Source organism: Beta vulgaris, chromosome 6, assembly GCF_026745355.1.
Source record: "Beta vulgaris subsp. vulgaris cultivar EL10 chromosome 6, EL10.2, whole genome shotgun sequence".
Classification (NCBI taxonomy): domain Eukaryota; kingdom Viridiplantae; phylum Streptophyta; class Magnoliopsida; order Caryophyllales; family Amaranthaceae; genus Beta; species Beta vulgaris.
In genome coordinates this window covers 7532008-7545935 of record NC_079207.1, presented here as the reverse complement: position 1 = coordinate 7545935, position 13928 = coordinate 7532008, and the positions used below count along the sequence as shown (strand labels likewise).

Genomic DNA, 13928 nt, shown 5'->3' with positions numbered 1-13928 from the left:
ATGTAACAAAAAATATTTTTTTGTGAAATATAAAATATTCTTTTGTTCCATTTAGAGTGAAACGAATGAAGTATATGCTTAGAATATTTATCCATCAACGTTCATGTGCAACTAACTAATGAAAATAATCACCTTAATCCAATACCAATAGTATGAAATTGCATGCGTGTTACTCAAAATTGACCTTCGTTTCGGCATATTCTACACGGCTCTTTCTTCTTAGACTTTACCTACCACCCTCATCCTCCGCCAAATTCATTTTCTTACAGCATCTAACTTAAATGATGTGGTTCAATCATAAGTGTCAACCAATATAAAAACAAAGTTATTGTTCATTCAATCATTCTTTAGATATGGGCTCGTGTTAGAAATTGACAGATATTTAGCTAATACGGGATTATATTAGATGGTTTGACTAATTAATTGTACATAAAAGAGTTTGGTATAGCTGATAGTTGATTAACTTGGCAACATGTCCAACCTTCTCTAACGAAAAAGCTTATCCTACCCGCCTTTTCAAGATTAGTATTTTGGATCCTAATATCTCTTCCAATTCGTTGTTTATCAAGCATCAAATATTAGACGATGTGACTACTCAATTCTCTAAAATGGTTCAAAACCTCTCATTAATACTTGAACGACCTCTATTTACCAATTAAAACCTCACCCTTTCTTTCGAGGTCATTGTAAGAGTTGTATTGTCACATACCGTAATGTTGAATGAGATAAATTTTCAATGTATATATAAGTATATAACATATCAGATATTGTCATTGTTTGACCATTTATGTATGTCTATACTTCCAGTGTTCACAAATCATATGGGTCATTATATTATTTAAGCATGCATGTGTTAGTCAACTCCATGAGAGGTGTAAGTCATACTTTTTTTTAGCTGAGTCATATAATTAACCAAAGAAATTGTACGAAAACTTTTACATGAAATACGACCATTAAGCAGATGATTTTTGATGCGCTCTGACTCTTGAATGTCGTTTATATATGGTGGTGCAAGTAATAAGTAATCCATCATGAATCATGATCCATTATACTATTTTATAGCAACGATTTGATTTGTAATGATGATTTATAACTTATGTAACTTATTAAAATCATCATTGTCAGAAGAGGTGGGCATGGGCCGGGCTTGAGTAAATGGCGGGCCGGGCTGGGCCAGGGACCATGAGTGGCGGGTCGGGCTTGAAATTTTAAAAATTTGTCCACGGGCCTGGCCCATGTTTTATGTTGTTTATTTTGTATTTTTGACAGTTCTAGGGTAAAAAACAAAGGAAAGGAGCGTTCGGCTCGCGGGCCGGCCCACGCGGGCTCGTGTCAGTGCGGGCCGGAAATAAAATTTCTTGACCATGACAGGCCCGCGGCCCACGTAGCTGACAACGGGTCGAGCCGAGCCTCGAGCGGGCTCGTGCCAGCCCGACCCATGCCCACCTTTAAGATTCGTCAGTACTATTTTTTGGGCATTAAAGCCAAATAACTATACAACTTTGATTTTCAAAGGCATAAAACTTTGGCCGTTTCCCATTAAAGTTTAAGATTATCTAATATATCACCAATTGTTCTGCATCATGGCATTTTTAAAGGTAAATTGGTGTCAATACCTGAACTATAGCGCAACAGTCCCAACTATGACTTATAGACATAACAACCTAAAGTACGGACCTGGATATAGTTTGTACCATAAATGAGGCCGGTACTCATAATTCTCACTGGATTCTCTCCCCTTTCTTATTTTCTTCTTTTTTTACCCTAATTTTTTTATTTAAACAAAAAAGATGTGTCTTCTTTTTCTCCTTCCTCAACTGAACACAAAGACTTTCTTCCCCAAATTTCCTTTTACTTTCCAAATTTCCTCTTTCTTCCCAAATGAACCATGAATAGAGTGAAATCTACATAACAATAATGAGCTTCAGCGTCATCTTCAAGTTTCAAGAAGAATTCAAGTACCAATGTAGGTAATCGTAGGGTTTACTGTCGACATCGATTGCATGCAGTAGTCCAAACTACCTGGAAGTTCAAACATGATAAAGGAAAACGCTTCTATCGCTGACCAATATCCAGCACTTGATTTATAACTCGTGAGAATTCGGTCACGGGCCTCATTTATAGTACGGACTGCATCCAAGTCCGTACTTTAGGATGTTCTCGCTATAAGTCGTAATTGGTGTTGTTTGATTTACACGCGCTATAATCCATAGTGTTGAAGTCAATTTTTTCTTTTTTAAATGTATATTTATATGTGACTTGTAATCTAAGACCTTAAAAATTGCGTTAAGCAATAATAATATTAAGGTTTCACTAAAACACTGTAAAGGTACCAAGCAAGCGTAGCAATTAAGCTACCAAAAGTCTAAAAGCACGTATACCTACTTTGTTTTCAAAGGAAGCCTGCCTGTAAGTTTGCAACAATGTTGACCAACAGTGTTAAATAATTGTGAAATTGAGTATTCCCATCAAATTCAAGCTTCTTTAGGTAGATTCTTAAGGAAATTTAATCTTACCGTACAACTTGATCATAGTGAAATAGAGAGACTAATGAAAGAATAAGTACTAACATTTTTAATTTTTTTCATAGTACAAGATTAGCATTCTAATCTTAACTAATGGCAAAAAAAAATCCCTTAATAAAGAAAGAAGGAAGAGTCTAATCTAGATAGCACAAAAACGGAAAAAAAGGATTAACTTCGAGTTTCAGTTATTTTTGAGCTTTAATAGTACAAAAATAATTAGAATTTCAAGAACGAAATAGCTCCGAGTTTTAAAAAACTCAAATCTTAGAAACCGATATACATACTTATTATTCATATTCTCTCCCAAATACAAATTATATGCGGAAGATAATTCTATTCTCTATCAAATTTCATAATAGCTTAATTACACATCTTCAAAGTCTAACACAAACTACCAACTTACCAAGTACTAATAATACAAAACATTGACATCAAATAGTAGTAATAATTGTAAACAATTAATCAATTGCATAAAGAGAAAAAAAATAATGGACAGCCTAATAAAACATAATTACAAAAAATTCAAGAAAACAAAGAAATAAAACATACTTATTTAATTTACTCTACCCATACTCAATCTATTAATCTAACCATATTCTTAACAAACCTTAAAACATTATAAAAAAAAGTCAGTCCAATAATATGAATTATTTCTACATAGTAATAGTAATACTACTAAAATTTCTACCAAAAGCAAGAAGTAGAATTAATATTAGATCTATGAAAAAGCTCATACTTAAATTCATTCTTAAAAGAACTACTATTTTTAGTGTTATTACTATTATTATTAAAATAATAATATTGATTAAGAAGCTTAAACAACCTTCTCCTCTTGTTATAAATAGCGAACCTAAGTCCAGGCCAAACAAGTTTCCTTAGCCTACGTACAGACCTAACCCGAACCATAATAAGACGCTTGACCCGAACCAAGGAAGTCTTGATTCTTTCACCGAAGCTTTGTTTCCTGCTAAATTGATAACTTCTAAGAAAAAGTTGTCTTTTTTCTAAGTAGTTGTTGTTGTAATTGTTGTTGTTGTTGTTGTTGGTGGTGGTGGTGATGGTGATGGTATTGTTGGTTTGGAGTTCACCAATGGTTTGGAACCAGGTTCCGGATTCGGTTCGGAATATTGGAGCCAAGTGGGTCATGGCTACTACTACCCTGAAAATGGAAAATTGAGTTTATGAGAAACAGAGATCGAAAGAGAAGTAGAAGGAATAATAAAAGAGGAAGAGCATGGATTGGAGAGTATATAGAAAGGTGGGGAAGGTTAAGGGAGGATATATTTATTATGGGGGTTTATGTTTTATATGGATAGTTGAGGAATTAAATTAACATAGATATTTTTTTTTTTTGGGTGTGGGGGTTACTATTGGAAGGAAAATGAATGATGGGACTTGGGAGTTGGGAATTGGGGAGGATTTGGAGGAGATGGGGTTGAGGATTTATTATTAAAATAAAGTTGGGAATTAAGTGTTTCTTGAGTTAACTTGTTATTGTAGTTAAATGGGGGTACATGGTTGATGGTACACATGGTAGTGAATAATAAAGCTAAAAAATTGACTTTATTGTGTGATTTTTAATCTAATTTCAAATTTGTTAGTGGGTTTTTCTTTTTCTTTTACTATCATATTTGGTTGTAGCCACCTTAATGACTAGTCTACTCAAAGTTGTATTTCTTGTTAAATAAGAAAGACTTATGTCAAATCTGTATTGTGAGCATTAATTGCATATTTCTTCTGTTTCTTTTTAATTTATGCATTTCTCTTTGGGGAATAAAGAAGGAAATACAAAATTATGAGAAAGAAGCTGAAAGGTAAGAAAGAGAAACTAAAATATAGGTTAAAATATTTTAAAAAGTGGATGACATGAGTGGAAAGATAGGATAAAGAGGTTGTTTGGTTAACCTTCAAATGCATGGGAAATTAGAATTCCTATGAAGTAAATATATGTGTACGTTGTTGTTTGGTCGCCAAAAACATGGGAAGTAGAACTTCCTATATGTGTTGTTGTTTGGTCGGCAAAAACATGGGAAGTAGAATTTCCTAGGAAGTTCTATTTCCTACAAAATGGAAGAAATAACTTACCTAGGCCCCCCTAGGTAAATGGAACTTCCCATGGGAAATAGAATTTCTCATGTTCAACCAAACAAAAAAATGTACTTCCTAGGAAATAAAAATTCAATGGGCAATGCATATTCATGGGGAGTTATACTTCCCAATTTCAACCAAACGAGGTCAAAGTAGATGCGACATGTTTACAAGAATAAATAAACAACAATATGTAGATTGAAAACAAATCATAAAGGAAAGTGTGTAAATTAAAAAGAAATGGTGGGAGTAGTATGGGATGATGATGCATAGAAGTTGGAATTGATAAACTTCTTGCACAGATAGATTTTATTTTAAAACGAGATTTTTACTCGTAATTATTTATTGTCCTTTTAGTTGTTTCATTCCATGTCATCAACATACATTAGAATTTTGAAAACATACTTCATACAAGATTCGACCACGTGACCTCAAGTTCTAACCAACGAACTATGCAGCGTTAGATGCTACTTTTTTGATATAAAAATCTCTATTATGTAAGTGAAGGGGGAGAAAGATGGTGTCTTCCTTACAAAAAGTCTTTGAATTCAAATTATCATATATATTAAATAATATTTTTTTCTTCCTATTACTTGCCATATATATTGAACAAGTTAATAATGGAATTGAATTTGAAATTCAATTAAATATTAAATTAAGGAGAATTATTTCATTTCACTTACATACGTGTGAAAAACTCCGATTAAAAGTTAAATAGATAATATAACTTGATTGATACAATCAGAAGAATAAAATAAAAACTTGAATTTCATATTAATATATATACTGATAATATTATAAAACCTAAATCAAATTCTTCCACTTTAATAATGTTCAACGATTGAACCTGATACACAAATTTTTTCACTTTATTTGAGTACAAGTTTTTCTATTCTATATTTCTTTCTCTCAATACTTTATTTGAATAATAATGACAAATAACTAAAATAAGCAATAAAATATTAATTTAAGAAAAACATATAAAAAATAATTATAAAAGTCTTTTCAAATCAAATTTTTAATACTAATAAATAACTAATTGAGAAAAAAAAATGTTGATATCAGACACACACCCATATATCATGTAAAAAATGTTAGCTAGTATTAATAACTCGGCGACATCGTCTGAGCCTAATAACTAGTAAGTAATATAATATCAAAAAGAGAAAATTTTGATAGTTAAAACTTTCCTTTAAAGCTCGGTTCTTTTGGACTGAACTGGGTTGAAGTAAAGTAAACTGAGTTGAATCGAAATAATAATAAATTTAACAAAATTTAATTAAACTGAAAATAAGGGCTTGTTCTCTTCGGCATAAAACAGCCGAACTGAACTGAACTGAACTGATCTGAACTGAATTGAACTGAACTGATCTGAACTAAACTGAACTGAACTGAACTAAACTGAACTGAAATGAATAGTGATATGTGAGAGTAAAAGTATTGTCAAGAGCTGAACTGAACTGAACTGAACTGGTCTGAACTGAACTGAACTGAATTGAACTGAATTGAACTGATCTGAACTGAACTGAATTGAACTGAACTGAACTGAATTGAACTGAACTGAACTGAAAATAAGCTGGGGAGAACAGGCCCTAAGTCCAAAATAACCGGAGCTACATGTGTTTAGTTTTTCAGGCAGAAGCACAAGGAGTATTGTTTAACCCTTAAGATAATTGATTGGACGTGGACAAATGGAAAGAAAGCAAAGATGGAATTCATGGAAAGTCACATGCCTTATGTGGATTTGTTACCCTTCAACTTCTTTCATCGTTTTTGGGTGCAAAGTGCAATGCCTAAATGCACAGTAGAAAGTGTCTTATTTGTCTCGATTCATCATAGAAATAATAACGTGACTGGTCTCTGAAAGAATTATATTCCTTGCCTATTCACTTTACAAGAGAGGCATATATACAGTAGGTTACAACAACCATGCGTGAGTCATGCATGAGTTTAGGAAACAGAAAGATATTTTCCTAACTAAGCAATCTTTACATAACAACTCACTAAATTAAATATTATCATATTTAATTTACATAACTAACACACCCCCGCAGTCGAAACGGGAGGAGGACGAACGCTGAGACTGTCCCTAAAATCTTCAAAGAGAATCAATGGGAGTCCCTTCGTGAAAATATCTCCAATCTGGTAGCGGGAAGGAACATGTAACACGCGAACTTCACCACGAGCCACTTTTTCGCGAACAAAATGAATATCCATTTCAATGTGTTTAGTGCGTTGATGCTGGACAGGATTGCCGGACAAATAAATAGCACTCACATTATCACAATACACCAGAGTGGCCTTTTTCATAGGACAATGCAGCTCAAGAAGCAAATTACGTATCCAACATGACTCGGAAACCACATTAGCCACCCCCCGGTACTCGGATTCGGCGCTCGAACGGGAGAGAGTAGCTTGTCTCTTGGAGGACCAAGAGATGAGATTATCACCCAAAAACACACAGTAACCAGAAGTAGAGCGTCTGGTATCGGGACAACCACCCCAATCTGCATCAGTATATGAAACGAGAGTGGAAACTGAGTAGGGATACAGGTGAAGACCATGTGCCAAAGTCCCCTTAACATAACGAACAATACGTTTCAGAGCCTGCATATGGGCCTCCATTGGCTGATGCATGAATAAGCAAATCTGCTGCACTGCATATGAGATATCAGGGCGAGTGAAATTCAAATACTGCAAAGCACCGGCCAAGCTCCGATAGAGAGAAGGATCGGAACAAGCAACCTCAGATTGACTACTGAGCTTGGGTTTAGTGTCAACAGGAGTAGGAGAGGGCTTACAGGCGGACATGCCTGCACGCTCAATAATATCCTCAGCGTACTTCCGCTGAGAGAGAAAGAGACCCCCTGCATGACGAGTGACATCAATACCCAAAAAATAATGCAAAGGACCCAAGTCCTTCATGGCAAATTCAGATCCCAGAAGAGACATAATAGATTGCCGCAGCACAGTAGACGAAGCAGTCAAAATAATATCATCGACATAAAGTAGGAGATAGGCTGTGTCATTACCTCGACGATAAATAAACAAAGAATTATCAGACCTGCTGTTACTGAAACCAATGCGAGACACATAATCAGCAAAACGGCGATACCATGCCCGAGGGGCCTGTTTGAGGCCATATAATGATTTCTTGAGCAAACACACATGGTTCGGAAACTGAGGATCCCTGTAACCCAATGGCTGATGCATATATACGGTCTCATTAAGGTCACCATGCAAGAAAGCATTCTTCACATCCAACTGATGAAGATCCCACCCTTTGGACAAAGCCAAACTCAGCACTGTGCGAATAGTAGCAGGCTTGACCACAGGGCTAAACATCTCACCACAATCAATGCCCACCTGTTGAGTTTTGCCATCACCTACAAGACGAGCCTTATACCGCTCAAAAGAACGTCAGCATTAACCTTATGAGCAAAAATCCACATAGATCTAATAATATTAGTATCAGATGGACGGGGCACCAACTCCCACGTCTTATTTTTAATAAGAGCATTAAATTCGTCATCCATAGCCATTTTCCAATTTGGGTCACGGAGAGCACACACAGGGTTCTTAGGGATAGGAGAACGAGCAACAACAGAATTAAGAGAAATAATTTGCTTGGGTTTAAAAATTCCATGTTGACTGCGTGTGACGGGACCAGAAGGAGTAGGAGAGGCTGTGGAATGAATGGGAGATGGTGCACTAGGAGAGGCAGTAGGTGAAGGAGGGAGGGAATTATGAGTATGAGTGGGAGAAGGCCGGCCCAGGGGGGAGGCAGGCCCAGCGATGGGACGCGGGTCAGGAGAAGACAAATGGAGCTGGGCAGGACGCGGGTCGAAGGGGGAGGCTGGCCCAGCTACGAGACGTAGCCCAGGAGAGGGCACGGAGCGTGGGTCAGAGCTGGCCGTAGGCCCAGACGAATGTGTAGTGGGAATTTGTGGTGTGGAGAGGGCAGGCAAGTCCAAAGGAGAAGGGGGGCTCAGAAAATCATATAATGTGGCAGGAGGGGTATGTAATGTAGCAAAAGGAAATGTCAATTCATCAAACGTGACATGGCGACAAATTATAATTTTGTTAGATGATAAATCATAACATTTATAACCCCGATGATTGGATGGATAACCCAAAAACACACATGGAACGGAACGTGCCTGAAGTTTATGGATAGTGGTGGAAGGAATAAGAGGAAAGCATAAGCACCCAAACACCCGCAAATGAGAATAAGAGGGGTCTTTTTGGAAAAGAATTTGTAGGGGAGAGTGATAGTAAGTAGACGCAACAAAAGGCAACTTAACGTGTTTCCCAAGAGGACAAGAGTAACAAACAGTAGAATTACTAAGTTTATTACATTCAATAAGATGATTTTGCCTAAGACTATCTAGAATAGGAGCTCCCGGATGACCCAACCGAGCATGCCACAGAGAGGGTGCAAGTGCAGCAAAGCTAGAAGCAAGAGGAGCTTGTTTATTGAAAGCAGAAGTGATGGGATAAAGTGACCCCCGACTCTCACATCTCATTAATGGCTTCCCCCGTCTGAAAATCCTTCACAGAAAACCCAAAGGGATCAAATTCAACAGTCACAGAATTATCAGAAGTAAATTTTCGAACATAGACCAAATTTTTTAATAATTTTAGGTGCATGAAGAACATTTTTGAGAGCTAAGGGAGGGTTAGGGGAAGGCAAGTGTGAGTCACCATAACCACAAATAGGAATAGTATGGCCATTTCCAACAAGTATACCATCATTTTTGCTCAAATTAAAATAAGACGAGAGATTACCTTGCGAGGAGGTCATGTGGGAGGTAGCACCCGTGTCCATGTACCAATTTGGATCCGGTGGAGTAAGCCCAAGAGTATGCATTGCGGCCTCTATGTCCGTGGGTGTAGAAGAAGATTCTGCAACATAAGCTTGAGGTCTGGACCCCAAAACACCTGGCCCAGAAGCTGCTGGCTGCTGCGGTCTTGTTCCATAAGTGGGCCTGGCCCATGAAGATGTGGGATAGGGGCAGGGAGGTACAGCCCATGCATAAGGCCATGCACCCCCCCCCACGTACCATAAGGAGGGTACGCAGACCCAGCAGCAGGCCACGCACCCCCTGCCGATGACTGCTGCCAGGGTGGCCGGCCACCGCCGCCACCGGAAATCTGTCCCCCAGTCCGGCCACCACCCCGTTGACCACCGCGTTGACCAGAATGCCGGCCACCATTATTTTTCCGGTTATGATTTTTCTTGGAGTTATTCGAGCGGTGCGATCCAGAGGTGTCATTTGAAGAACTCTCAGGAGTTCCGGCCACCAGTGCCGAGGAGGAGGAAGAAAGAGCAGCCCGTTTTTGTAACCCAGCCTCCTCTAAGACTAACATGGATCTAGCCTGATAGAAGGGAGGAAGCGGGTCGCTTTGACGTAACAAGGTTCCCACGCCATGATAAGCCTCGGTTAGCCCAGCCACCATCTGCAATACAAGTCGGTTGTTAGGAACCTGCGCGCCAACGTTCTTGAGTTGATCAGAAAGCATCTTCAAGCGTTGACAGTAGGCAGAAGCATTAGAAAAGTCCTCCATAGTAGTACTAGAGAACTCCTGCTCAAGAGTGACTGCCCGAGATGTTTTATTATCCTGGAATATATCTCGTAGTCTCTCCCAAGCCGCTTGTGCCGTAGAATCAGGCTCCAATATGGTGTTGAGGAGATCCTCAGAAATGGTGGCGTAAATCCATTTCAACACCGTTGCATCCACCGTAGCCCATTCTTCCTTTTCTTCATCAGTAGAGGGAGCCTTGATTGTGGAAGATGGAATAATATGGTGAATAACACGACTAGAACGCGCATGAATTTTGAACAATTCCGCCCACGTGGAATATTGCACGTTCTCCATATCTAGGGTGATAGGAAGGTTGTGTTTGATATTTGCATGATTTAGAGTGTGAAGAGGAGAAGGAGAGGAGGAGGAAGAAGGAGATGCCGTTTTAGGACCACCGGCCATGGAGGCGTGTGGAATAAATGACGGCGGCAGAAGGGTGGGCAAGGGTTGGCGCAGCGGAATAAGAATCGCAACCCTAATCTGATACCATGAAAGAATTATATTCCTTGCCTATTCACTTTACAAGAGAGGCATATATACAGTAGGTTACAACAACCATGCGTGAGTCATGCATGAGTTTAGGAAACAGAAAGATATTTTCCTAACTAAGCAATCTTTACATAACAACTCACTAAATTAAATATTATCATATTTAATTTACATAACTAACAGTCTCCGATTGCGTATTTGCGTTCATCATCTGCATCCTTTTTTCATTTCGGGACGAATAAAGATAGCTACTTGCCTAATCCTTTATACTATGTAACAAAAAAAAGTTTTTTCATGAAAAAAATGAATTTTTTCAGGGATAAATCAGGAAAAATATTAGTTAAAAATCATGTGACAGCATTGATAATAAGCTACTCTTTAATTTTTTCCCTCAAAAGAGAGCTACAAATATTTTTTTTTTTTTTTTTTTTTTAAAAAGAGAGGAGTTACCGAGTTATACGATTCAGTGTTCATGCACAAACTTAACTTTATTGAGTTCACAACTTTGAATATATTTATTGGTTCAATTTGAGTAAAGTGTGAATTGTCTGTTATTTAGAATTTAGAAAACGACTTTTTCCCTCAATTTTTTTGTTGATTAATAGGTTTTGTGCTTAACTCGTGACAAATACTTATATAAACCATGTATAAATAATGATTTGAGTTGACATTTTGTAAATATTCTTAACCTCATAAGCTTATTCAAACCATGAAAAAAAATCATTGTGTGTATCATATAAATAAATTAGCCGATGTAGATGCACTTTACAATATACAGTCTATTAATAAGAATTAAGATACATTTATGGATTTACCACTGCACCAACCAAGTGATATATGGTATAATCATTTTAAAATTCAATTATTAATAGATGAATAATGTAAGTATTCGAGACATAACTCGAACCTAAAAACTAGTTTATATTTTAAGAGATGATCGGCCGATACTGAATTGGTAGTGAAATTTTACGAAGAAAAATATATGCTTAAGAATGGAATTACATTTAAGTAAACATTGGTTTGAGACTTTTAGGAATGGAAGTAGTAGTATATTGTTACACTCAATTATTAAAGCCTACAAAAAAGGTTTGTCAAGTGTCACGTTGCCAAACGTGTAAAGATAGATACAAATATATTAAAAAGCGTTCCTATTAAAGGAACGGTAGCTTATGACACTCTGCTCAAACTTCTAATACATGGTTTATAACTTCATTTAAAAATATTAACAATTTGTAATTACTAGGATTCAAACACATGATTTTGAAATAAAATGTGAGTGTGTAACCGCTAATCCATTATAACTGCAATTTTTAATGTTTCAAAGTAAAACTTAATAAAGTCTTATCATTATATGTAATCATAAAGATATAGAGATAAACTTTTTAATTTTTAACACTTTTATTCAGTAATAATATTTTCTTGCCCTAATTTCATTGAAATTGTTATTTTTGTCCTCAATTCCTTAGAAGTTTTTTCTAAACAATTTATCATATCATAACATTCATTTTTTTAATTTACACTAAACTAACTATTAAAAAAAGCTAATAAAATCAATTATAAAATTTATGAATAATAATATATTTGATAATTATAACTGACTCGCGGTATCGCCAAAATCAAAATACTAAGTGTTTCGCCATGGAACCGATTGATATGGCAATATTCTTTCTGCCACATTATAAGGGGAAATCAAAATGAAGATGAGTAGATAACATATAAGTATTGTGGCGGCTGTGAAGGCTTGTTAATAGATTAAAATCCATATCAGCTTTCTGCCATATTAAATTCATACATTAAATACTCCCATATAGATTAGTTGATGGTAATTAAAATAATGATATTCTAGCGACTAGCATGCATGCAAGTGCGAGCTTACAGGTGAAGGTGCTACTAAATTAATTAGTGGGGATGGAGCAAAATACATGATGCAAATTTCTGTTAGCATCTTCGTATTATTGATGCCTTTCTTACCTGTTCAACCATTTTAATAAGAACTTATACCAAATTATCAGCTAAGTATTATCATTATCTCTTTCTCTCTGTAATGTCTTTCTTAAAAGGAAATTAGTGATTTAGTGGACTCCACTAAACAAATGAAAATAACATCAATTGGCACTTGGCAGTAGTTTGAACAAAAATTATTAAAAAGAGACGGTTCTAATTTTAATATAAAAGAAAACCTAGTAACTAAATGGATTAAACTAATCATTAAAAAAAATTAACCTAGTTGTTATTGGGCTAATTCTCTTTTTAATATTGGGTTTACCACTGCCTAATTTTAATTTAAAATACGCGATCTTTTACAAGACAAACTCTAATTTGATATATTGCTAAAATACTTCATGTTATTTTTTGCTTGATAGAGCTTTAAGTGAAGGTGTTATTTTTTTTTTTTGTTCCTTCTAAAATTAAAGTCACTCCAACGAATTTCAAATTTTATTTTAGTACTGGTTATATTTATCACGTTGAAGTCTTGAAAATTAGAGTCTAAGAGCATGTTTGGCAAAACTAGCGGTTTTAGTAGCTGTTAGCGGTTGTAGCAGCGGTAGCTGTAGGAGATAGCTGTTAGCTGTCTACTAGTAGCTGTCAGCGGTCGGCGATTAAATTAGTTGTTTAATTAGAAGTGTTTGGCAAAAGTAGTTGTTGGAATTGTAAAAGACAATAAATGACATTTATTCTAATATGAAATGAACTAAAACAATTTCATATGTTTGTTCAATAGTTATATTCAATATTTATTTTTTCAAAGAAGTGACACAAAAAAGAGTATACGACTTTTTAGCTGCTCAAAGAAATGTATAAATCTAAGAAAATATTCAACCCTCAAAAAATTTATATTACCAGTTTTAACTAAAATACTTGTAAAATATATTATCTTTAAAATAAATATTTTAATTACATCTCTGTTATTGCAAAACAAAAATTTAATTGCCATAAAATAAAACAACTAATAAATAGTAAAAGGAAAAAAATAAATAACATTGGTTAATAATTCTACCTTATGCTATTATATAGTGTTTATTTGCTAGACCGCTACCTCTAAATCTCAAACGTTACTTGTAGTAACGTTCCACAACCGCTACTCATAATCTACTCCAACTGCTACCCGCTACTACAATCACTACCTTACCAGCAAACACTCATAATTTTCTTAAGTAGCGTTTATTTAATCTTGTCCAACCGCTAACCGGTACCTCAAACGCTAGTGCCAAACAGGGCCTAATTAATAGATGAATGCCA

At 35.9% G+C, this 13928-nt stretch overlaps 1 protein-coding gene across 1 annotated transcript; it reads right to left on the bottom strand.

The window, feature by feature from the left end:
- Positions 1-2789: 2789 nt before the first annotated feature.
- Positions 2790-4005, bottom strand: LOC104895392 (hypothetical protein). Its single transcript, XM_010681885.4, has one exon. The coding sequence runs from the start codon at positions 3669-3671 to the stop codon at positions 3210-3212; it is 462 nt and encodes a 153-aa protein (XP_010680187.2). The 5' UTR covers positions 3672-4005; the 3' UTR covers positions 2790-3209.
- Between the last annotated feature and the right edge of the window lie 9923 nt (positions 4006-13928).